The sequence below is a fragment of the Vidua macroura genome, chromosome 5 (assembly GCF_024509145.1).
Source record: "Vidua macroura isolate BioBank_ID:100142 chromosome 5, ASM2450914v1, whole genome shotgun sequence".
NCBI classification, from domain to species: Eukaryota; Metazoa; Chordata; class Aves; order Passeriformes; family Viduidae; genus Vidua; species Vidua macroura.
Genome location: NC_071575.1, coordinates 53,992,763 through 54,018,217, shown reverse-complemented (window position 1 = coordinate 54,018,217; position 25,455 = coordinate 53,992,763). Strand labels below are relative to the sequence as shown.

The 25,455-nt window shown below is 37.7% G+C and overlaps 1 protein-coding gene across 10 annotated transcripts in view; it reads right to left on the bottom strand.

Moving 5' to 3' along the window:
• MAPK12 (mitogen-activated protein kinase 12) overlaps positions 1-25,455 on the bottom strand; it is a 45,417-nt gene that overhangs the window by 13,790 nt on the left and 6,172 nt on the right. For 2 of the 10 annotated variants that reach the window (XM_053977169.1, XM_053977159.1), the window contains 10 exons: positions 20,695-20,753; positions 19,256-19,367; positions 10,276-10,305; positions 8,604-8,651; positions 5,556-5,670; positions 4,861-4,932; positions 4,184-4,263; positions 3,371-3,449; positions 1,643-1,816; positions 691-853 (listed from right to left, as the gene is read on the bottom strand). In XM_053977169.1, the coding sequence (XP_053833144.1) occupies positions 783-853; positions 1,643-1,816; positions 3,371-3,449; positions 4,184-4,263; positions 4,861-4,932; positions 5,556-5,670; positions 8,604-8,651; positions 10,276-10,305; positions 19,256-19,367; positions 20,695-20,753 (840 nt within the window). In that variant the 3' untranslated portion in view covers positions 691-782. The other 8 variants (XM_053977163.1, XM_053977168.1, XM_053977160.1 and 5 more) reach the window with 8 other exon arrangements.

Sequence of the window (25,455 nt, the reverse complement as noted above, 5' to 3'; positions counted from 1 at the left end):
GATAATTTCAAAAACTAAGATGCTGGAGAGCTTACAAAATTTTAGAAAATATCAATAATTTCTCCCTGTAAATCTCTAATCCCTAGTCAACTATACAAAGAAAATGCACTGTATTTAGGGAAATATTATACAGTGATTATATATCCAGTGACTGTTCACCTAGCAAGTTTATGAAATCTTGTCTTGCTATGCTGGTTACTTTGAAAAAAATCTAGGACATCAACACTTCTGAGGTTCTCTTCCACTCACACCAGACAGGGGATGCAGGCACTCACTTGGGCTGTGTCTCTGCTACCTACTGCAGTCCCTGAGGTAACAGATGATGAGCGTTCCCAGGCATCTCAGCAAAGTGAAATATTCCAGATGAAGTCACATGAATACTTTGTGCATTCAAGACGGTTCAGTGGCCTTGGAGAGCAGTCACAGCACATCAGACATACTGTGTTCTCAGCTTGCCTGGGGTGGTAACTTGTACTCTTCTGGTCTCAACGCTGAAGAATTAGTCCTGCTCTTTTGAGGATGGCACCAGGTTATTGCAGTCTGAGTCCTTTTGTGCAGAAGGAAGAAGTTTATATGCAGAAATAAGTTTCTGGGTATTTTTGAAATGCTATGCCCAAAGGCACCGACTTCCACATGCAGAGTAAAGGACATTGCTTTCTCATAGTGCAGATGAAACAGATTACATAGAGCTTATTTATAAGATGTTTTATACACCTGAAATGTCTCACAAACATTTACAACTTTTCTTCCTTCCAGAGTTCTGAAAATACTGAGCCATACAATTACACTGCTGTCTCCTTTGAGTCCAATGTCTGTGGTGGCTTGAAGTTCAGTATCTCTTTATATGTAATGCCTGCAAAACAACAGAATAGACATAGCATTGTTGTGGTCTAATCAGAAAAGGAGCTGCACAAACATGAATGAGCAAGGTGCAACCCCAGCATGGCTGGGCTCTGATCTAGCTCAGGAAGAGAGAGACCTCTTCAGGCAAAAAGAGAGGAAGAGTACAAAAAGTAAGGGAATCAAGGATGACTTTTCACCATTTCAGATTTGAAAAAGTAGCCCAATACTGAAATGGTATAAGGGCTTTTAAAGGGATGCAAGCACTAACTTTTGAGTATAATGGGTAATATCCTCAGCAAGAGCTACTGAACACATTAGATTTAAAAGTTAGGTCCTCACTTAAAAGCCAAACTACAAACCTCTGACCTTAAATGAAAACAAGATTAGACTCAAATCTCTGATGACACAGATAAGTTTTTTCTCCCTCAGAGTCTCTAACTTAAGGCCAGCAACCACTGCAGTCCTCTAGTGGCAACAGTCAAACAATCTCTTCACCTGCTCTATCCACTGAAAGGCAAATTACAGAAATGGTTTCTTTTCTACATTGCAGAAGATGGAAGGACAGAAACATTAAGGAAATGGAGGACAGCCTCGCTAAAGAAGCAGAAAAGAAACCTTTAGAGATCCTTCCACAAGAACTTGGTAAGAGGAACACTGGCTTATCAGTAGCGTTTTTCTTAATGCTGTCTATTTGATCTGTTTGATCAAAAGCAGAATTAATTTGTAAGGGGGAACATTTTTATTTCTGCATGGCCTTACAATCTGGTTAATTCCGAAAACATCACAAAATTAAACTCACGCTTCCACTCATCTAGTGGAAGATCCATGTTATCAAATGTGTCGTCGTATTTCTCAGCTTCAATTTCTTCCTCAGGATCATGAATTGGTTCAAAGTAAGGATGCATCAAAGCCTCAGCTGCTGTGACTCGCTTCTCTGCATCCAGCACGAGCATCTTCTCCAAAAGGTTTACAGCTATTGCACAGAAAACCATCAGTGTATTCAAATCACACACCTGATTCCACCTGTACACAGTAACGCTGCCCTGGAGGTATTTCAAATAAATACACTGAGTAATAGAACAGAATCATTGTGTGTCTATTTATAGCCAGTGGGGCCTCTTTGCATGACTGTTGTGAGTAAGCTGTGATGTATACAAAGCCTGATGCAATGCAGAGGTGCTCCCTTGCTTCTGTATGCAATACAGAAAACATCTCAGCTAATGAATTCCCAGCTTCTGGCTCCAGGACCACTGTGCCTGGGGCTTTCCCAGGTGTCTTCAATCGCTGCCACTCATTGTGGTTCCAAGGTACATCACCCCCTGAGAGCAGCTGAATGAACAGCGAATGCGAACTGTGCTCTGTGTCACCGAATCCAAACCAAGTAGACTCTGAAGTTCACTAAGACAGGTCAATTGTTGATACTCAGAATCTCAGAGCTAACTTTATCTGCTATGTGGTTTTGACCTCAGCCAAAACAATCCATTAAATTCTGCATGTTCCCCTCCTGTGGATTCTGGTTTCAGTCAGCTAGACTGTCAAAGTGGACTAGTGTAAACAGGTATGATGAATGATTCATTTATTTTCAGTTTTTCTATCCTGAAAGGATGTTATTGGGTTTGGAGCAGCTGAAAGGAAGCAGAGGCAGTGTGAGAAGTGATGCTTCACCCCAAGAAGTGTGGGACAGGATACTTCAACTTCTGCTTGCCATGTTGCATACTCTCTTTAAACTCCTATTCCAGACAAGAAGCAGCCAGATGGCCACAGAAACAATAAAAGACATCCTAAGACCTAAATGGAAATGTGTAGCTTGCTGTAGCTACCCATCAGCTAATCATGCAGTAAGGGTAAGAGCTGTTTATTAATCATATTTATTCATACTGTATCTGAACCTAAAATTTTAACTTAAATTGAGAAAATTCAATTATCCTAATTAATATTCTAATAAAACTGGCGTATTAGTGTTTAGATCATTTGGGAATTGATAATGCTTAAGGAGAGTAATTTCAGAGCTCTGCCTGCCTCAGGTTATGTCCCAGTTATGCACAGTTGGTAGGCTCTTCTGGCTGTTAATATCTATGGAATCCAAGCCATTGTTTCTTAGGAATGCACAGATGTTTCTCAGGATGTATTAATTCCATTACTGAAATGTCAGCTTTCCATTTTCTTATATTTCAACTGCAGATCAGATTGGGCTTTCAGAATTGTAGTTCAAATACAGTACAGAGAAAATTCTATTACATATACTTAATATGCTAGGGCTCTTGAGAAAACTGCTCAAGTAAAACCAATAAGCAGGTGCTAGATTGAAACCCAAAACACAAAATATTTTTTTTTTGATGCTTCTAAGAAACAACTGATTCCTGCAGGGTTTAAACCTCAGTTGATACAATCAAAATTATGAATTATGGAAAGCAAGAGACTGATTAGCCCAAGAACCACATCACCTGTCACATGACTGAATTATAATGCAGCTGCCTCCAATGTAAACACAAGAACAAGCTGCACACATCCACACAAACAGCCTTACCCAAAGGATTCGCATACTTCAAGATGGATGCAAAATCTTTCTTCTGGACTTTTGGGAGGCTTTTGATATAGTTTTTTGCCTTAAAAGAAACATGGATATTAAATTAGATCTTTGCCACCTTTGTAATGAGAGTATATGCTTAATACCTTTCTCAACAATATTTTGACAGCACATTGTACAAATGCATTTTTTTCTGATAATTTTCACCTTCTTCCTGAATGGAGTATTTTTTTAAGCAAGCTTTAAAACCATGATTTAGAAATTATAAATGCACAGCTTTAATTATTAGTGCTCCACATTTAATGTATTTATTCAAAAAAATATGTATGAATTATTTGAAAGAACATCATAGTGCCTTTACAGCAATCTCTAGAAGTGAACCTTATACAGTAATTCCTTTATATTTAAATGGAACAGTTGCTCTAATGAATAAATTTAGATTCTTTATAGTAAGGGCCTCAGGATTCTACAAGGACATCGACATAAGGACAGGAAAGAGACTTTTGCAAACTGGGGTTCCTGAATATCTTCATGCTTTTAGTACCTTTACAATGAAAGTTGCCATGTATCAGTTCAGCTGTTTATATGGTACACACTGGAATCCTGAAATATTTAAATAATGTTCTGATAATTTTCTGCCATTCCACTCCCCATCTCCAGTAGCTATTGCGGGTGCGCAAATCATGTCAAGGCAGAGAAGGACCATCAGGGGCCATATCAGTAGTCAAGACATATTACCTCAGCCTAAGAACTGAGCATGGTTTAAAGGAAAATTAAGACATGGAATACCAACTGACAAATCAGAATACTCACATCTTGACTGTGCAATTTTTGAACAAAATCTTGAGTTGGTGTACCTGTTATTTTCATTATTTCTGTGAGTTGGTCCAAATCTGAATACCAGAAATAAGGAACAAATTCTTTCACTATTAGGAAACTAAGCATCCTGCAAAAGTAATGCATTTCTTCGCTGTTGGAGAATAATGTAAAAATCTTAATTCAATGACTGAACAGAAGATTTATAAAAGACAGAAGTTCTCCATTTCTCTTAGAAAAGGCAAAGAAAATATCCTATAATTTGGGAACAAATAATTGAATAATTTGCAAAATTTTCTAATATTATCAGGCCTGTCCTGTATTGTTTGGACAAAAATCAGTCCAAAACTATTAAGAGTATCTAAACAATCAACACATTGCACACACTAAGAAAAAAATAAATATGGCTTTTCTATTGTCACAGAGCCTTTTACTTGATTATTTGAGATGAGATTCAAAGTTCACCTCTACTGAAAAAAATCAGTAATACAAGTTTTAATTGGCAGGTGTGCAAAAGTGGTACAGATATGAAATAACTATTTAATGAGAAAGCTGCAAGCAATTTTACTATTAATTTCAATTTATACTCATCCATTTTTGAACAGGCTTACTGTATCACATAACAACCTCTCATAATTTTCTTACATCAGTATCATAAATTCACTGAAGGATACGATCATTTCCCTTGAACAGAGGTCTCCCTGTTATCATCTCAGCCATTATACAGCCCACAGACCAGATGTCAACTGAAAAAAAGACCAAGAGGCACATTAACTTGTCTGTTTAAATGTGCATAAAGTTTAGTTAAAAACATATTTTAAGTAAGTATAAAAATTACCTTTATAGTCTGTTACAAAATAAATGTGTGCCTTGCCAAGTATGATGATCAGCACAGGTAAAACTACCAGACTTTCTAATGAGCAAACTGGAGAAAATCTCATAATATGCAGAATGAGTTTCTTAGTAACAGGCACATAGGAAGTAAATTTTCAATACTTTCAAAAACTTCCATAGTGTTATTTGAGTTCCCTCCATTTGCCATTTCTCCCTGTCTGTTCAAATAAAAATCAGCACACCTTTACAGGAACACAAGAAGAAAGACCAGACTGTCATGTCTGTATAATTTTAATAATTTTTTTCCAATCATCTTGGCACTTTCTATTACTCTCAGAAAACATATATAAAAAAAAAAAAACACACTCACCACCACATGATTACCTGCAATTTATCTACAAGGAAATATTGCATAATTATATTGTCATTTCTACCTCCAATTTCTTGTTCATTTCAGAAACAAAGTCTAGTTTATATATCACCTGATCCAGTGAATGCTTTAGCTCTGTTAAGATACTTTGGATGAGACACCCACCTGTCTGAGTATAATGCATCCAATTAAGTATGACCTCTGGGGCTCTGTACCACCTTGTAACCACATAGCCAGTCATCTCACTGTCTGTATGCCTTGCCAATCCAAAATCCAGGATCTGTAGTGGAAGCAAAAAGCACATTCAGATCAGATAGCTTTCTATCTAGTTCATAAAGTTCTTTACAACCGTAGGGGAAAAAAAACCTGGAACAATCTGCAGAGATTAGTTTATTTTTGTATCTTTTTCTCACTGAAGTGTCTTGTTCTCATTTTAAAAATCAGGACAGAGGTAGCACAGAGATTTGAGTAACTTTTTTTCAAGTTACATACTTCTATGGCACCATCAAAAGCTGTAAGACCAGTAAAGAAAATAATTAATTATTCACTTATTAATTAAAGAGATAGTGGACACATTTAATGCAAAAATTCCCTGACCACAGAATCACCACTGTATCAAGTTACAGCTAAAAGAACAGTACCCATTTTAGTAAGCATCCATTGCTGTCATATCCCAGATGGCACAACTATTCAAGAGTGTGTGCCGATAATATTAAGAAGAAAGAAGGTTCTGCTATTTTTACTTTCTGAATAATGTATACAAGTGAAGACTTCCTCTATGTCACACTGAAAACTGGCAACAAGAGTAGGGAATTACCATGACTTAGTCCCATCAAGTCTTCTCCAACCTCCAGCATCAACTACAGAAAAACCTTTTGTAAAAAATGCAAGATCCATGCATTTTTTTAAAGTGCTATGCACAATTCACCTTATTTCTAAGATTCTCAGATATTTCTCTCTAGATATAGCAATGTGTACAGCAGCAAGATTAAAAATGAACATTATGGTCTTCTCTCAACTTCTATATCTGCCTTAAGAAGGCCCACCTGTATGGACTATCAAAAGGTACACCAAACAGCAAGAAAATTCCATTCCTGGAACAACAATTAGTTTGTATTTATTGGAAAGTTCATGTTTCTAAAAAGAACTGGGAGGTGTGGGTAAGTAAGTTCTATTGAAGACAAATCATGGTCACACACAGGTAGTTAAACATGAAGCTTTGCATGAGTGGCCATAGTTTGTCATGTGAATCACACTGCACATGTTTATTGATAGGTCAGGGATTTTAATAGGGACACCTGAGCATTCCTATACCAAGAATCATGTTTTTGTAATGCTCTCTGCAATTAAGCATTCTAAAATACTTCAGGACAGTTTCATCATTTCCTGGCACTAACAAAAAGGAAAACTATATTTTCATTCACAAATCAAGACTACAAAATGTTATGGCTTATCTTTAATGTCATACTGGAAATATAATTTCTATGTTTTCCTCATAACTGCTGATTACCAATCAATTTAAAAACAGGAATAGAATGCAAAGGGAGATATTTTTCTTCATACCAATTAAATGGCTGATTCTTTGGATACTGAAGAATTACTAGATGCAAAATTTTTGTATATCTAATTTTTGTATAAACCTTTATATACGGCTTTTATTGTACATATTCAGCACACATTATGTTTTCCCAGTAAGACAGCAGGGAGAGTGGAAGAAAGAAAGAAAAAAAAAAGTAACAGGTCAAATCCAGATGTGTTACAGTCTATTCTATCACAGTCTTCTAGGCATTTTATCTACCAAGGCTTGTGACATGTAGAACTGGAAACAACTAAAATATAATTTGGTTTTGTAGATTTGTAGAAGTAGAAAATGACAGCAAGAATTTTTGTGTATTATGCTTTAACCTCATGGTTTATTTTCATTTACATTTCATCAAGCTAAGGGAACAAATGTATCCTATTTGTACTTAATATCAACATGGTACCATTTCAACATCTTCATATAAAACTTTTATTCTCACACTCTGATCTTCAACTTTTCAGCTGGAACTTCCACAATTTTCAGAGCATGTGTGAAAATCCTTTCTATAATTTGTGAATTAGGAAAGAATGACCCAGTTTCCCTCAGCTCCTTAAGGATAGGTCTCCTTTGACTCAGCAAACTTAATTTTCCTAAATTGCTTCAGTAACTAACAAAAATAACTTGTAACTTTGAGACTACAGAAAGGGCAGTGATTTCCCCTCATACACCCTCCACTGTCACTTTTCTGATACCTATGTAGGATTTGAGAGCATCAGATAAGGGAAAAATGAGCATCAGAAAGCTCATCGTGAAAAAACTTATAGCTAATTAATTACCCATTCAAAGAATTGTTCCAACTTGCTTACAGTGTCATCATCACTGGAGCTGATGGAAGGGAAGCTGCTGAGTGCACAGACATGGGGGAAAATGGTTGTGGCAATGTGATCCTGTGCCTGCATAAACTGACTTTGAGAGTGTGCAGAAAAAGATTTGTTAAGTAAGTAGATACAGATCAGGAGACACCTGGCCTGCATCTCAAAATATAATTGTACAGCTGGGGGTGAGGGGGAAGACATCCATATGCAACTGTTTTTTTCTAGACACTCTTCTTTTCCCAGCACCTTGGGATCCACTCACCATTTGTCCACTTACAAGCCAGGAGAAGTCAATGGCATTTTGTGTTAGATAGGAAAACATTAAAATTACAGGATGCTGAAACATTCGGGTCAGTCTCCAAAGACCAAAATTTGTATTACAATGGCTATGTGCAAGTATATAGTTTGCATGTCGCATGCTAAAAACCACTTTTGTAGTGCTTTGCAACACCTTTTATTTTATTCAATTAAGTGTGTTCTTCACAATCTTTGATCTTCTGTATCTCCCAGCTTGCAGAATTAGACTTTTTCTATTTATTTAAAGTTAAAATTCTCACATAACCAAATCACTCCCATCAATTCTTATGTCTCTTTTAGGGACAAAAGCTTGGCCATAAGATCTGATGTGTCCTTACACACCAGGACACAAAAGTCCCCATTCAAATTCCCTGTTGTTTTGTGAGGATGTACAGGCCAATCATGATTCAAGAGCAAAAGCCTGGCCCAACACTGAAACCAGCCAGCATGTCCACAGCTGCTGCACCTGTTGTCTTCTGTCTTCTAACACATCTGTTTTTTCAAATAAACATACCTTACCTTCAGTTCACAGTCTTCATTTACTGCCAGATTTCCAGGCTTTAGATCCTGCAACCAGATTTTAAATGAATGTTTTGGATTTTTTTATTTTACAGCAAGACAGTAAAGTACTTCTTTGCTGTCTTTCTTTCTTTCTGGTTTTATAGTTTTTATGTAACTATTTTGAACAGCAACAGGTAAAATGATATCATAACAAGGATGCAAACTTGCACGTTTGGCTTTTTTTCAGTATATTTTCCCCCAAAGAGATTTTTTTTTTTTTTCTGCTATAAGTCAGGAAAATATAGTGAAGGAATTCACTAATTTTTCTATGAGAGGGGTTTGGACATAAATTTGTTGCATTTAATACAAACACCACAAGGTTTAACAATTCACATATATAGTTCTGAACATGTTGCATATCAAAATATGCATTATAAAGGTTCCTTACTCTGACAGACTTAGAAGGAGTACTGAAAGAATCAAACAAGATTTTACACAAAGCCCTATGCTCTCTTCTGTGGAAAAATCAATCTCCTAAGAAAGTCAACACAACTGCAACATGAAAGAAGTATTCCCTTAAGTCTCTTAAGCCACCTTAGAGACTTCAATGATCTTCCACAGTTGTAAAGTTTAGCAAAGGAAAGACTGCTGGCAAGGACTAAGATGATACTGCAACATCAGTGACTCAGACATACATAATTAGATATACACTTTCCTTCAGCTTTTTCAAACCTTTGTTTGATACAGTTTAGCACAAGGTCTTTAGAAATATTTTCTCTCTGAACTTTTTAACAGGGATCCACCTGTTTTATCCAAAGAACTTTTAAGATCAGAGGGGCCTTGGAGAAAAACAATTTGATGCAAAAAATCATAATGAAACCAAGAAGCTCAAGGGTCATCAAGAGAGACCTTAGAAGAAAACTAAGCAACGGTAAGTTTAGACCATGATCCCAGCAGTTGCAAAAATAAGAATATAAATATCTTACATTATTTTGTCAGTTGTGTAGTTTGCATGTCCAGCTTAAACTACTGTACAATGTGCATTTTCTGTGGTGCTGACACTTTATTAAAAATTGACAATTTCTACTGTTCTAATGCAGTTTTGGAGGAAGATATACTGCTTGGTACCACAAAGGCATCATTCAGAACTCCTTCTTCACAATGCAGAAGTGATTTTAAGTGGACTTTATACAGAGAAGGGATTAAAAAAAGAAACAAATGCTTAATTTCGCTCAGAAAAAAAATCAAGGTTCTTAAGTATTTATAATTTTGGACAATTTTTTTTTCAGTTTCTACAGTTACCCCAAAACCTTGAACACTAATAAAATGTTTAAAGAAACCTAAACATTGTTTTTAAAAGTTTCATCTTAATTAAAAACAAACAAACAAAAAAAATCCCAACTCTTATCTATCTCAATTTAGACACTATCTGCTCCTGTGGAGACTTACAACTCAATTTCACAAAGTAATCTAGGAACCCCAAATCTAGGCTGTATTCAGTGCAACTTGAGTGGCCAGCTTACACTGACATAGCCAAGCCACCATTTGTTCCCATTGAAGAAGAAATCAAAGGCAGCAACAAACTGAGAAAACCTATTAACAGAATTTCAGGCATATTTATAAGCATGCTTATACATAAACATCACTCACATTATCAAAATATAAACAACTTTCATGTTTTTCCACTTACCCTGTGAATTATGCCTGATGAGTGAATATACTGTAAAAAGAGAAGGCATTTTTTTAGTCAAGGTCCTGAGTTTAAAAGTAGCCTGGAGTAGAAGAGAAAGTACTTTTTCATGGTGCTAAAGTAAACTGAAATTAGAAATGTTTATTTATTGCACAGAAGATCCCTTTAGCTATGGTTTTAATGTTCAGATAATTATACGAGCATTTTGTTGTTTCCCTTCCCTAATAATGAGAAACCACCAAATCAGTTTGAATACTGCAACCGATATATATATATCTTAGAGTGAAACATGCTATTTTATACATCAGAAATGCTCTCCTGCAATAGGTATCTCTGGTGTGCCATCATAGTTTAGATTAATATGCTTCAGCAGCACTGGCTTTTAAGAGATTATTAAGACTGGGATGAAGGCCAGTCAATGTCTTATCTGAGAATTCTTGCTACATGCTTCAGTATTTCCTCGATGGAAAATGGAATGGTCAAGTTGAAAGACATTCTCTTTACTTGAATATTTTCATCACCCACTCAGTGACCTGTTTAAAGGCTCACAAAAGCCAAACCAGCAAACTGAACACCGAGGACTAGTTCTTTTGGGATGACACCTGATAAAATACAGATGTTCGAACCCATGACTGCCACCAAGTGCTCCCCACTGAGGTATGCAGCTTCTCTCACCAGCTGAATGATACCTTAGAAGAGACTATTTTCATCACAGTCGATAAAGGGAACTTCTAGTAATTTGTTCAGATATAGGCATGTCTTGCAAAGACTGAAATGCAGAAAGTTGTTCTGAACTGAGGACATGGTTTCCAAGAGCAACTGAGGACATGGTTTCCAAGAGCAGCCTGGGATGTGCTAGTCCCTTCAGGGGTGGAGAACTGATCTGAAACCCCCACAGAGCATACTAGTGATGCTAAGAAACACGAGAACAATAAAAGCTTTTAAACAAAAAGACTTGAGAAAAGATGATTAAGATGCAAATCCTCCAGCTTCACCTGAAGAATTTCCATTTTATTTCATTCTGAAGAATGGGACAAGTGATAACAGAGTCACTGGGAACTAGCTGGCAGAGCCAGAGAAGATCAACCAGGAATAGTCAGCATAACGTCACAGAAATGCACAGAAGAAAGGAGCTTTGCAGGATAATTGCAAATCAGCCACAGCAATGACCATTCTCCCCAGCAGCCCTCAAGATGGGCAATTAATCTCACAAATGCAACAGTCCCTCTGCAAAAGGGTCCTCATAATCCAGCTGATGAGAAACACCAAGACAAAGAAAGCAAAACTACAGAACAAAAACCAACTTCTTCAGACAGAACCAATGTGCCTTTCACACATTGGTGAACTTAAAACAAAATCCATGCAATCTAAGCAGCACAAGATCTGCACTTAGGGTGCCAAGCTTTTAAAGCAGTGACTGAAAAAATCTCTGACAGTTAGTCCTCTCCTACACCTGACCAGCCATATCAGATGTGGTCTCATAGATTCTGAAAATTCAGAAAGTGGGGGGGTGGGGGAAGCCCCCACTTTCTTTGACCCTGTGCCTACCTGATTGGTAACCAATCCAGCCCAGGCTGTAGCAGGGCTCTGCTGCTGCACAGTCACACTGCTGTCAGCTGACTGCTGACAGCCCAGGCCTGTTCTGGCATCTGCAGTGGACCAGTTCCTGCTGCAGATTACTTGCAGATTGGGCAAGGTTTAACATCACCCATAGGAAATGCCAAAGCCCTTCATAGGATTTCCTGGGGCTGACACAAGACATTGCAGGTACATGGCTGCTTCACAGAACGTTTGCTGTAAAACCACTACGGCAAATACAAAACTACAAAATGTTTTATCTGTCATGGATGTGCATGAAGTGAATTGGGACAGGAGGAGGAAGAAGTTTGTCAATTGTACATGGAGACCATATGCACTTTAAAAAATAAAATAACAAACCCAAACCAGGAATGTAACTGTAAATAGCTAAACTCCCCAATAAATTAAGAAAAATATGTTCTCTGTCATTGCTATCTTGATCAAGGATATCACAATATCTACTTGCATTCTAAATTATTGCAGTATCTTCTAACTGAAGCCTCTTGATTTTCCAGAACAGATTCTTAAAGTATTCTATAATTGGTTTGTACTGGTAAGACTGTACCCAGTAAGGAAATAGCTGGCAGACCCATTCATTTGGCACCTAAGAATGTGGAATGTAGAAATAGGAGTTAAAAGGTCTGCACCTTCACAGTTTCAGTTAAAGTAAATCACCTGTTTTGGGGGAAGAGTATGGTTTTGCTGTCATTCTCAACCCACTGAAGATTTTATGAGTGTTCATAGCACCAAAATCATGTTAACACTGGGGAAAGCTCCTATGTTTTCTGAACACTCCTCTTAACGTAACACTACTGAGATTACATGAAATAGCAGTTATTCCTGATTGTAATGCACACATCAGCCTTTCTGTAAGCTGAAATACTGGTGCTGTGCTGCAATGTTTCTTTAACAATAGCAGTATTTTTTAACTGCATTTCATAATCTCCTGTCAGGTAGCAACACTGGAACTGTGCCAGTCTTCATTCAGGTTTTCCATTTCTGTTCAATAGCCTTCTGAAATGGGATCCTGTTCTTACTGGTTCTCCTCTTTAAATTATCCATCTATTGACAGATTTTTCATTCTTAAAATGGCAAACTATTCAGAACAGAGTAGACATAACCTTCACAATGTTTCTACCACTTCACCTGAACCATATTTGATTCAAGAACCCAGTTAACACAAGTGCCTTGGAGGACAGGAGCTCTTTGTATTATCCTAAAGACAATTTTGATAGCATGCATAAATCCTGGAATGCAAGCTTCAGATCGTGCTAGAAAATCCAACAATCATCTAAATTTTAAGCATTCTTTTCTTTCTATGCAATCTCTACACAAAATAAAAAGTTAATCAAAAGAGAATTAGCAAATACTCCGGAGAATGTGTTCTAGGCAACATGCAAAATGAAAATGGAAAGTATCTTGGCGGGGAAGTAAAAAGTGAAGAGGAAATGAGTCAGAGGCGGAAGGGAAAGCAGAGAAACAGAAAAAAATCCAGCATAAATGTGAACAAAAGGCAGTAAATACAAATGAGAAAAGGAGAGAACTAGAGTAGTATATCTTACCATAAATATGGCAAAAGAAGCTTAAACAGGTGTTTGTATGGCCCAAGAGCTGTCTGTCCCTTCTTAAACACTATGAATAGAGGACTGACAGCCACCTCCCCCCTCTACGAACAGGAGCCCAGCTGGCATTCCTGCAGAACAGGGACCAAGACTGAAAACTCCAGTCTCTTTCCACCTACATATACAGATATTTATGTTTAGCTTGCCTTCTGTACTTTGACAATACACAGCTTTTCTGTCAAACAATAACAAAAAAGAAAGCCCTTCCAAGATGCAAGCTCACATGTAAGTAAAATTTAATGCCAGACTAAGACCTGACTAGGCAACAGGCAAAGGAGAGGCACATCATTGTTTTTAAGTGGTGTCACATCACACTGAATTCTGATAAATTACAAGGCTCACCAAAGAAAGAAAATTAATATTTCATTCTCTGTAGAAAAAAGACAGTAAAATTATAAGAACTGACAAAAAAAAAAAACAAAAAAAAAACAAAAAAAAAAACAAAAAAAAACCCACAAAAAACCAAAACAATACAAACCAAACCTGTACAGACTTGCAGAGCAAAGGCTGAAGATACAAATCCTGCAACTGGGGGGCTTAGCAAAAACCTCCCTTATCCCTTCACAGTACATCACTCATGCAGAGTTTTCCCTTAAAGGCATTTAACTGTCACATGTAAACAGGATGTTACAGTAGCATATGCAATGTGACAAAAATGATGAACAGCCTTCTTGCCTTTGACCAGACATAAATACAGATAGTTCTTATATATACATAAAGTTCTTATATACTTTACAAAGGACAAATGCATATTGCACACTACATCTTTAAGACCAAAAACCCCTCTCAGAATAGACTCCATCAAAGTTAAAAGGTGAAAAACAGTCATCATACAAAGGAGAGGCTAAACTTGAGAAGCTGAATGAGTTTTACCACAAAGATCTACAGTGGCATACTCTCCCTTCCCAGGTGTTGTAAGCATTTTTCCCTTAAAATGCCTCTACTGAGTGTAACTAAGTGTATGTTTCTTTCCCATGCCCCAGCAAATAAAACAATCCAAGTAAACACAGATGGGCTGTCTTTAACCCAGATACAGTAGACCTTAAAAAGTACAAGATATTAATTAAAAACTTGGCTAACCCTTTCTTAAACAGCTAATTTACTGATATCTGTAAAAGAATAAACAAATTACTGACTCATTTTCTTTCTTGTCTGCATGTTAGCAACACTGCTTTCATGTTTCCTTCCACAGACATTTCCTTGCACAGACAGGGCTACAAAATGTGCCTCAAACACTGGACCATTCCTATTTCTTAAAAATATTTTCAGCTAGGTGTGTACTTCTGGCTGAAATTGTTCAATGAGAATCCAAAATTTAGTGGAACAGTATACAGTAAAGACTGTTCTCCAGAGTTTTCTGTGTAATAAGAAATTATGAAACAATCTAGTAGCTAAATAATATTTTATTTCCTGCTGGTAATTTTGAGAGTTTTACTCTCAAAAACATGGGGTAAGAAACTATTTAAGTAACCCACTTCTTACAGAAGATCTACCACAGCTGGTAGCTGGTAGCCATGTAACTGCTTTTATTTTTATGTCCCTCCCACAGGAGACAGTCCTTCATGAACTCTTTCAGCATGTGTTCTTTACACAGGATGCAGTCCTTCAGGAGTGGACTGCTTCAATGTGGGTTCCCCAAGGACCACAGGTCTTGCCACAAAACCTGCCAGGAGCCTGCTCGAGCACTGGCTCTCTGTGGGCTGCAGCCTCATTTAGGCCACATCCCTGGGCCCCAGCATGGGGTCCTCCATGGCTGCTGTGTGGATATCTGCTCTGTCATGGTCCTCCATGGGTTGCAGAGGAGCAACCTGTGCCACCATGGTCTTCATGGCCTGCAGGGAAATCTCTACACCAGAACCTCCTGAGCACCTGAAGCATCTTCTCCCCCTCTATCCTCACTGACCCTGGTGCCAGCGGGCTGCGTTACATTTTCTCACTCCTCTCTCACAGCTGCTGCCAACATTTTTATATCCCTCCTTAAATGTATTACCACAGACATGCCATGAATATTGCTGATGGGATCAGCTTTAGCCAGCAGCAGGTGTGCTTTGCAGCAGGTTGGAACCTTGTTCAACATGGAGGCATTTCCTGGTGTCTTCTCACAGCAGCCACCCCTGCAACCTTCACTAACAAACAAACCTTGCCACAAACCTGCCCAATATATCCTCATAAATTCCTGGTGTTTTCTTCCCATGTATGTCAACCACACACAGTTGCTCCATTTGTCTTCCACATTTACTCATCCAACAGACTTCAGACACTTTGGGGCCACAAGTTCTGCTCTGTCGGCCTCTGTTATATAGTGTATGTCACTAAGACCAAAATATGTTTCTAAGCCATTTCACCTCAATTAAATTAATTATTCATCCTTTCCACTACACTCAACCTAAGCTAATTATTTACAGTTCACATATTGCTTGCCTGTAAAGTCAGCACAAATGTTGTTTTTCATCCCTGGTGGATAACATACCTCTCCCAGAAACCTGCTTCCCAGACAATTACCTGCAACTTAAACAGACCACTCCATTTACACAGTCCTTAAGACAACAATTATTAGGACATGGCTTTGTGACTAGGGAATTAATTACAAAACTGAAATTGTACATCCACATTCAGAATCCAGATTAGAGGTGAATTTCCTCCGATTTAAATAAAACAAATTTCCCCAAACCTGGCTTTAGTTTACCTGACTTTAGTTCCTGCATATTTAAAATGGGAATTGCAGCACTTAAATGCACAACTGTAGAACACAAAAGACATGTACAATGTACATGTACATTACTTAGCACATGTAAAAGGCTATGTGAACAAAAATCTACTAAAATAAGAACACAAAATCCAGGGTAGGGTCAAAGAGAAATCAATAATGCAGGACTCAACAAGAAAATGTATTTATTATGTTTTGTGATGGGAGTAAAACAATTTACTTGCCCTTCTGTATCTGTTAAGTGCTGAGGGAAAACAGAATCGTGGTTATGCTGTTCCTGATGTTCTAGTCCAGGCACAGCATGTTGTCTTGCTATTGAATTATTTTTTAATAGTGTTTGGCAATGCAAATATAGATCTGGATGAATCCGCATGCTGATGAAGTGCTAGATATTCCTGTATCAAAATCAGGTCTGTATTTCCACGGCACAAGCACACACCTACCATGACTTCACTTATCTGTACAAGCAGAGAGGAAATTTCTGCCCATACATTGTGTGTTTACAGGACCGTAAAACTGAAACTGTACAGTGCCAGCAGCAGCCAAGGAATGACACTCAATTTAAGACAGTGCCACTCCATAGCTTCCGTATGTGTCTCCAGAACAGCAAAGAGAATTAAACAGCCTTTTCTGCAGGAGAGCCTGGATAAAGCCTGCAGATCTAGGTCAAGATTTTTCTTCTCTTGGAACTGTGTCACCAAAAGAAAAAAGTAGTATACCCAAAAAGTAAACACAGTAATTTAAGAACTGTAGCACTAATATAGACCAAGAATCATTTTCACATCACATTAAAATAGGTTATAGACAAAAACAGGGAGTTTAAGTAATATCTTCTTTTTGTGTTGTAAGACCATGAACTTCAATATACACAGTCCAGTTTTTAAAAGATAAACAGCAGAAAAAAGGAGTAGCAAAAATAAACAGTATTTAGCAAAAGATGAGGAAGAAAAACATGTGAAGTATATGATAGCTAATACATTTATAATCATTCTTGTGAGAGTCAATAAAATTCAAGATTATGTTTTTATGTCATTTGCTATAGCTGTAAGCTCTGCAGTCCACAGAAATACAGTATCTAAGAGATAAAACAGAGATGAATATAAACATTATCTCTGAGAAGGAATGGAGGATTAACAGTCAGGCTTATTATGTGAAAAGAAAAATAAAATCATGAACAAGACCAACTACTAACTTACACATGTCATTTGGTTATACTTTTTATTTAAGAAAATGGTATCTCAAAATCATTATTTTTCCCAAGACTTACTGGAAGAGCTACAAGATGAAGCTTTCCTACACAGTTCAAAACTAGACAAATCTGCATGGTCCGTTACAGTCTTCTATGGATGTTTTCCTAATTTCACTGTGTAAAACATCAGCACACAATAAAGAGACACTAGTTAAGTCAAGATCAAGCAAAGGTGATGGGAGGCAAGAACTCCTAGGGAAACCAAAACATAAAAAAGCATACATGAGGTGGAAGCAGAGTCAGGTCACCCTGCAGGAATGTGGAGATACTGCTCAAGTGTGCAGAGATGGAATTTGGAAAGGCAAAGCCCTCTTGTCCTGAATCTGGTAAGAGACACAAAGGTCAACATGAAGGGCTTGCTACATGCAAACTAGGAGTAAAAACAAAACTAGGGAAAGCACAGGTAATTGCACCAGGGGCATGAAAAAGCCAAGGTACTCAATGCCTTCTTTTCATCCATCTTGGTAATATTTGCCACATCATAGGTCCCTGAAACTGCTGGAGAAGTCTGGAGCAAGGAAGACTTAACCCTCAATGGAGGAGGATAAGGCATATCTGAACAAACAAATTTAACATTTAAACAAACAGCCTGATGGGATGCACTCAAATTCTAAGAGAAGTTGGCCAATGTCATCAGGAGTCCACTTAATAGTACGTGCAAGGTTATGGTGATCAGGAGATGTCCCTTATGATTGCAAGAGAGCAAATATTGCTCATGTCTTCAAAAGGATATTGGAGAAGAGGATCAAGGAAGGCCAGTCAGCCACATGTCACTCTCTGGGAATGTGATAAGCAAGTAATTCTGGAAACCATTTCCAAAAACTACAAGGACAAATAACTGATTGGCAGTAGTCAACATGGATTTACAGAAGAAAATCACGCTTGATAGTCTGTTAGCCTTCTATGATAAGACAACTGGACTGGTGGATGACAGGAGGACAGACAGTGTTGTTTACCTTGTCTCTTGCAATGCTTTTGAAACTCTCATAACACCCTGAGAGACAGTGGAAATAGGAGTTAGATTAATGGACAGTGACTGAGCTGCCAAGATCAAAGTTGAGTGAACTGCCTTGATCAAACAGTTGTGGTCAGTGGCAGGAAGTCCACCTGGAGGCCCATTACCAGCAGTGTCCGCCTTAGGGTTAGTACTGAAGTCAGTTCTGTTTAACATTTTCATTACTGACCTGGATAATGGGACAGAGGGCTCTCTCATCAACTCAACAAATGAAAAAGAACTGACAGTAATGTTGACACACCAGATGATTGTGCTGCCATTTAGTGAGACCTGCACAGGCTAAGGAAATGGGCTGACAGGAACCCACCAAAGTTCAACAAAATCCTGGGAGGGAATAATGCCATGCACCAGACAAGGCTGGAGATTGACCACCTTGGCAGAAAAGGACCTGTGCCCTTGCACCAAAGACAACCAAAAGCCTCATGCATTAGGCAGAGGATTGCCAGTACCTTGAAGATGATCCTTCCCCTTTTCTCAGCTCTGGTGAAACACATCTAGCTGTGCTCAGCTATGGGCTTCCCAGTTAAACAAGAGACACTGAAGCAAAGCCAGTGAAGCTTAATGATGATGACTATGAGACTGGAGCATCTGATGTAAGACAAGAAACTGAGCAAGCCAGGACTTTTTAGCTGTAAAAATATACTTTATATAATAAATTAATACAATTATTTTAATTTAATATATAATTTTTATTATACTAGGTGAGATAAATTTTATTCTGCTATTAAATTACAAGTACTTACAGTTCTCCATATCAGTTTACTAGGAAAAAAGACTGTGAAATAAAAATAGTAGTAGAACTGGCAAACCTTTAAGCCTTTCAACATCTGATATACCAGGAACTGGATTCTATCTTCAGTTAATTTCTCATGCTTCATTATTTTACTCAAGTCTGTTCCCATAAATGGCATGACAAGGTAGCTTAAAACAAAACAAAACAAAAAAAAAGAGAAAGAAAACCCAACAGATTAACTTGATTAACTTTGTCATGTAAATTTAAACATAACTGTATGTTATAGTTCAATTACAATATTAAATTATAGATCATTCAATTTACCAAACAATTCCTTCATTATCCTCCTACCCTCCAAGCCTATCTGTTTTCATCTGATTGTCTTAAAGAGGTATTGCCCAGTAATGTAATTGATTATGGAAATTTGCTAGTTATCAGAACTAGCTTAGAAAGAAACTAACCAAAAGCCTCATGATATTTCAAAGACAGCTACACAAATACATGCAAGGCAGATACGGATACATGCAAGGCAATGTATCTCACAGTCATGACCACCTCATTGAAAAAATCTGGAAATTACCACCTCATTAGCAAAATCTGGAGGATGATTTTAGGGTCTCATTTAAAACCCAGTGCCTCAATGCTCATCATGTACATGTGCATTCTATTACATATGCTGTGTAAAATGCTAGCACAATAGACAGTATGGACAACATTCCTTTTGGCTCAACAATCAATATGAGCACATGCTCCATGTTTTCTGTACTTCATTTTCTACATTTTTTCTGTCAGATAGCTTTCTTTGTTAACATATAAATACAGAAGGTTGCTCAGGAAACATAGATATACTAGATGAAATCCAGAACAGTTCTACTAACACAGGAAACCTACATTATGCCCAAAAGGATTTCTGGGCACTGTTTCTCTAGCAACTCTAATTCACCACAATTGTAGCAGTAAACAAATGAAACAGCAGACATGTTAAACATCTTGTGTTTGAGAAGCCACCAAAAGGTCAGGGAGATGAGGTAGAAACAATCTGTATCAGGTGCTGTTTGGACCACTGACTGGGAAAACAATCACAAGGCACAACAGACCACAATGCAAATAAACACAAAAAAATTCAGCAGCACCAGCACTTTTTAATTGATCCTCGAATTTGGATGGATCCCACTGAGATATGCCACATAGTATGGGTAACTTTGAGCCTACTTGATTGGGTTAAGAATTGTCCTACCATTTGAGCAACCTGGGCCTTAGGGTAAGAAATCAGTATTTGTAGGGTGGATTAGGGAATTCACTAAACTACCATTTATTTAGGGCTGAAAGACATGAAACTGGTTCTAATGACAATCTGAGAACTGCAGCCCACCAAAGCTGCATGTAAGAGTTATATTAAGATGAAACTCAGAAAAAATAGTCCATGAAGCAACAATTTTGAAATTCTCTATTTAAAAAGCAACAACCTTTCATCCTGCACAAGCAACAATGCTCTGCTCCAAAAAACAAACTTACAAGTCATTAAACTTCTCCAGTGTTATATCTGGTGTGAACACATCTAAAATTCCAATGACCTAAAAGAAAAAAAAAATTAATGGATGATTTGACACAATAAAGCCTAAATCATCTAGTAAGTGAAAAAAATATAATCCAAAACATATTGAGACATTAGCTATAGGCATAAACACAGCAGAAAGAATACCTAAAGTAGTGCCAGGATTTGCTATGTGTTAAATTTTACAACTCAGATTGCAGTTTTACCCCGTGACAAAAAAAATATAAGTACCTGCTGGAACTAAAAATTCAGAGGCTAACCATTTTATGTAAGAGGAGACAGTATTTTACACTTTAACTACTGACGTGTTGAAAATAAAGCAGTATAATACGAAGCACTTGTTAGTGCTTTCCACCTAGCTGGGCCTGCTGCTTATCAATGAACTGCACTTTAAACATCTTCTAATTTCAGTAACAGGGTAATTTAGGTACATAGACTACAATAGCTTCTTGGAAGTACAAAGAAGAAACCAGAATGAAACTGTTTTTATTGAGAAAAAGTTAGCAAGAACTTTATATGATTTACTATGGCTTATACCTCAGGTTCTTCAAAGTTTTTTTTGTCAAACAAAAGCATTCTATCACTGAACAGAGAAATAATAATCTAGTAAAATGGATTTTCCACCACAGCTTTTCCTATTAGTATGGGTTTTGGGAGAACTATACAAACTGACTGGGTGCATTACACTAAATACCAATGCTTCTTTCAAGACTACTGAACACCAGAAAATTAAATACACAGAACTCAATGCTCAAAAAGAAGTAGCTGGAGTGCTCTAAAGTCAGATTTTAGTTTAGATGCTGCATAATCCAAGCAGTGCCTAAATAACACAGGCTTTTAGAGCTGCTTCTTTTCTACCTCTGCTGCTAATTCATGACCATTTCTGTCTGTTCAGAGGAAGTCTCCCAAGCCTCAGAGTGCTCGTGGTGTTTCCCAGGTGCAGGCTGCTATGTCACAGAATCACAAAATATTCTGAGCTGGAAGGGACCCACACGGCTCATCAAGTACAACTCTTATGTGAATGGCCTGTATGGGGATTGAACTCACAACTTTGCTGTTCTTAGCAACATGAGGCTGTGCAGGACTTTGCCAGGAGCAAGCTAAAAGACTAATAAGCTTTATAACCTTTTTCAACCCTATCTTTGTGGCCATACAGACATTAGATCATACATCAAGAACTGTCATCCAAATCAGATATATTTAAAAAAAAAAGTGAAAATAAAGAGAAGCACAAGCATAAATGGAGGGGGGAAATACAAGGACACCTTCCTTTATTTAAAGCTTTAAATGCCCAACCATGATGAAATCCTTATTGCACATATTTTTAGTAAGGGCATACTATTAAGGTTAGACTGGATATTACCAAAATGTCAAAATGATGAAGATAGAAAAAATAATAAAGATGAAGGCAGAAAATTACAAGTCCCTTTCTCTGTAGCCATATATATCTTTGAAAAAAAGTCACTAATATTTATATGAAACTGTTATATGAAACTAATTAAAGAAGAAAAACTACTATAAAACAATAATTAAACCCACAGAAGATGTGGTAATTATTTGAAGTGTTACCTCTAGTGCTAATATTACAATAAGAATTTTCTTTTTTATGAGTTTAACATAAGGTTTTCTTTTTCTTTGTGGAGGTAGTGGGAGAAGGGAGGAGGATAGGATTACAAAGACATATTTTGCAACAGTAGAGCATAACACAGCTCTACAGGCATTTCCTAAGGCAGTGTGTGTATGCAAACACACACACAGAGCATACACAGCCAGAAAAATTGTGTGCTCTCTTCAGATGTACATATATGAAGAAGGAAGTTAATTTTAGCAGTTATTTAATATGCATCTTCTCTTATCAAGCCCCACTTTCTCAAGTCTTGCTTGTTCTCCTTAAGCCCATGCCCTTGTACACCTAAGCAAGAACCATAAGAAAATAAATCCCATCACATCTGAATGTAGGAGTGAAAGACACTGGGACACCACAATGAAAAGAAGGGACACAGCGGAGAATGAAATAATGTGGCTGCTCTATCACATGCATCACTGCACCAAGGCATTATCAGGCAGCCCCTGTGATACACAGGAGCACAAAGAGCATGTTTCCATGCAGAACATACCAGCCCCAAAACACACTAATGAAGTTCACTAACATTCTAATGTGTATCCATTCAAGTACACAGAGTTCCTGGTACTTACTTAATGCTGCCTGATGTACATCACTGCTGAGGTAAGGCTGCAAACTTACAGAGACAAACCTATCATTGCTGCAAATCCTCTACAGTGAATGAAGCCACCAAGACTAATGCTCAGCTTCCAAAGACGGGAATTTTAAATAATGAACCAGAAAACTCTTTAAATATGCTAAGGATTTCACAATAGTTCTTCTCTTACAAACCAGGTTTTCTAAAAATCCTGAAATCCATGTTACTGTCCAAAATCTTTATTTAATAGTTGTGGTTTGGGATTATTTTCCTGTACTGGAGCAGTCATTCATATTTCCATTTAGGCCAGAGATTTTTGCAGCTATATTAAGCACAAGGAAATATGGGATAAAATAAACCCTCTGAAGAAGATACAACTCCAGCCACTTGTTCAGGAAAAAGGAAAGAAACAGACAAAGTGTAGTCAACTCCCTCCTTTATAATATGATGGAAAATCCTGTTTCTGTTTGAAACCTCTAAATTAAAGACAGAATTTGTAAAGAACTTTATGATGTTCCAGCACTAAAGTAAGCCACCATAAATAATCACAAGAATAATTTATTTTTCCATAGTGTTGACTATATGAAATGCAATAAAGATATCTGTGAAACCTTCTATAAATATATTTTTGGTGTTAATCAGCACAATTATTAACACTATCAGAGATGGAAGCCCAGCTGAGGAATGAACCCAGTACACTCTGCAATGGCAATGAAAAGTATATGTGGAAATCAGCAGCAGTGCTACCTTTTACAGGGTCTTATTTTTACCCTGACAAACCCTGCCAAGAGGCAATTTTTCAAATAAATAAGCCCACAAAGAATGCATCTACTGTACATTTGACTGAAAAATAACCTGGATATCCTTAGCCTGCACTGAAGTACTTTAATAGCTTTTATCTCAAGGATAGGGTGTAATACTGTGTCACTTCCATAGAACTAAAGATTGGTTTGGGTTGGAAGGGACCTTTCAGGCTCATGTAGTTTTAAACCCTACCATGGGCAGGGATGCCTTCCACTAGACCAGGTTGCCCAAAGCCCCATTCAAGCCAGCCTTGGACACTTCCAGGGATGAAGAATCCACATCTTCTTTGAACAACCTGTGCCAGTGCCTCATGACCCTCACAGTAAAGAATTTCTTCCTTATGTCCAATCTAAATCTACCCTCTTTCAGTTCAAACTATTTTCCCTTGTCCTGTCACTACACACGCTTGTAAAAAGTTCCTCTCCAGCTCCCTTGCAGCCCTCTTTGCATACTGGAAGGCTGCTCTAAGGTCTTCTCCAGAGACTTCTCCAGGCAGAACAACTCCAACCCTCCCAGCCTGTCTTCCTAAATGAGATGCTCCATCTTCCTGAAGTGCAAACCCACAAAAATACCCATCTACTGGTCTAACTTGTTTTCCACAGGTATGCTTTCACACCAATATATTTACTCTGAAGCCAGTGGGGAGTGGGTAGCAGCATCTCCAGCCTTTCTTAACCCTACTGTGTGTGTCCCCAGACCACACTCACCAACTTTACTATTGTTAACAAATAAATAACTCGTTCACATTGGTACAGTGGTTTCTGCCCTTCCCTTCTCAGCTGCCTTCTTTTCCTAACACTATTCCAACGGCAGAGCACAATGGTGAATAGCTCCTTGCCTCTGCTCTCCCTGTACTTTGATGTATTGGATTACTTCTTTTCAAGGACTGACCCATTTCATTTCTGTAAAAGACAGTTTCTGATGTAAGCAGCAGTACATCAAGAAAAGACCTGAACCTAGTATAAATTAATAATGTATGTTATGTGTCTCATTCAGTAAGTGCTGCTTTCTCTTGCAGATGTTATGCATGAAAACACAGTGAAGTTGAGTGGCTTTAGCATTCAGGCTAAACATGCAAGTAGCATTTCTTAAGAGAGAGCCTTGCTGAACTACATATTATGTCACATTAAATTTTCTGCAGGATTAACTTCATGTTCCTGTGCTGTTCTCATCATGGGCACCTGCATCCTTTTATTACACTAAAAATTCTCAATCTTTAAAAAATTTTTACTATTTTGTGCCAAGACTTGTACCACAGTCACTTCTCTTCCTCACAGAAATGAAGGATGCCTGCAAGACCTCCTTTTCTTTTCTCCTACCAATCAGTACACTGGCACTCACAAGCCATACCCTTGAGCATCATCACACTCTTCCTTCAAAGGATTCATATGTAACACTGGACAGATTCAAATCCTGCAGACAGACTCGTCTTCATCTCTAGATTGGATGGCAATCAAAAGAGAAAGTTTGGGTTCTAGTGCTGCATTTCTTATTTTCATTTCATGGAATAAGCTCATCAGCCTGCTTTATCAATACCTAAGGCTGGGTGTGAATAAATGGCTATCAGCTGAAGCCCAGCCTACATAAAGCACCTATTAATCAAGTTAGGAAAATAGGCAGAAAGACAACAGATATCCCTATGGTGATTTATTGACTATTGAGTACCAAAATAAAATTAATCCAGTGTCCTGTCAGTTCCCTAGATGTGCTAATCTT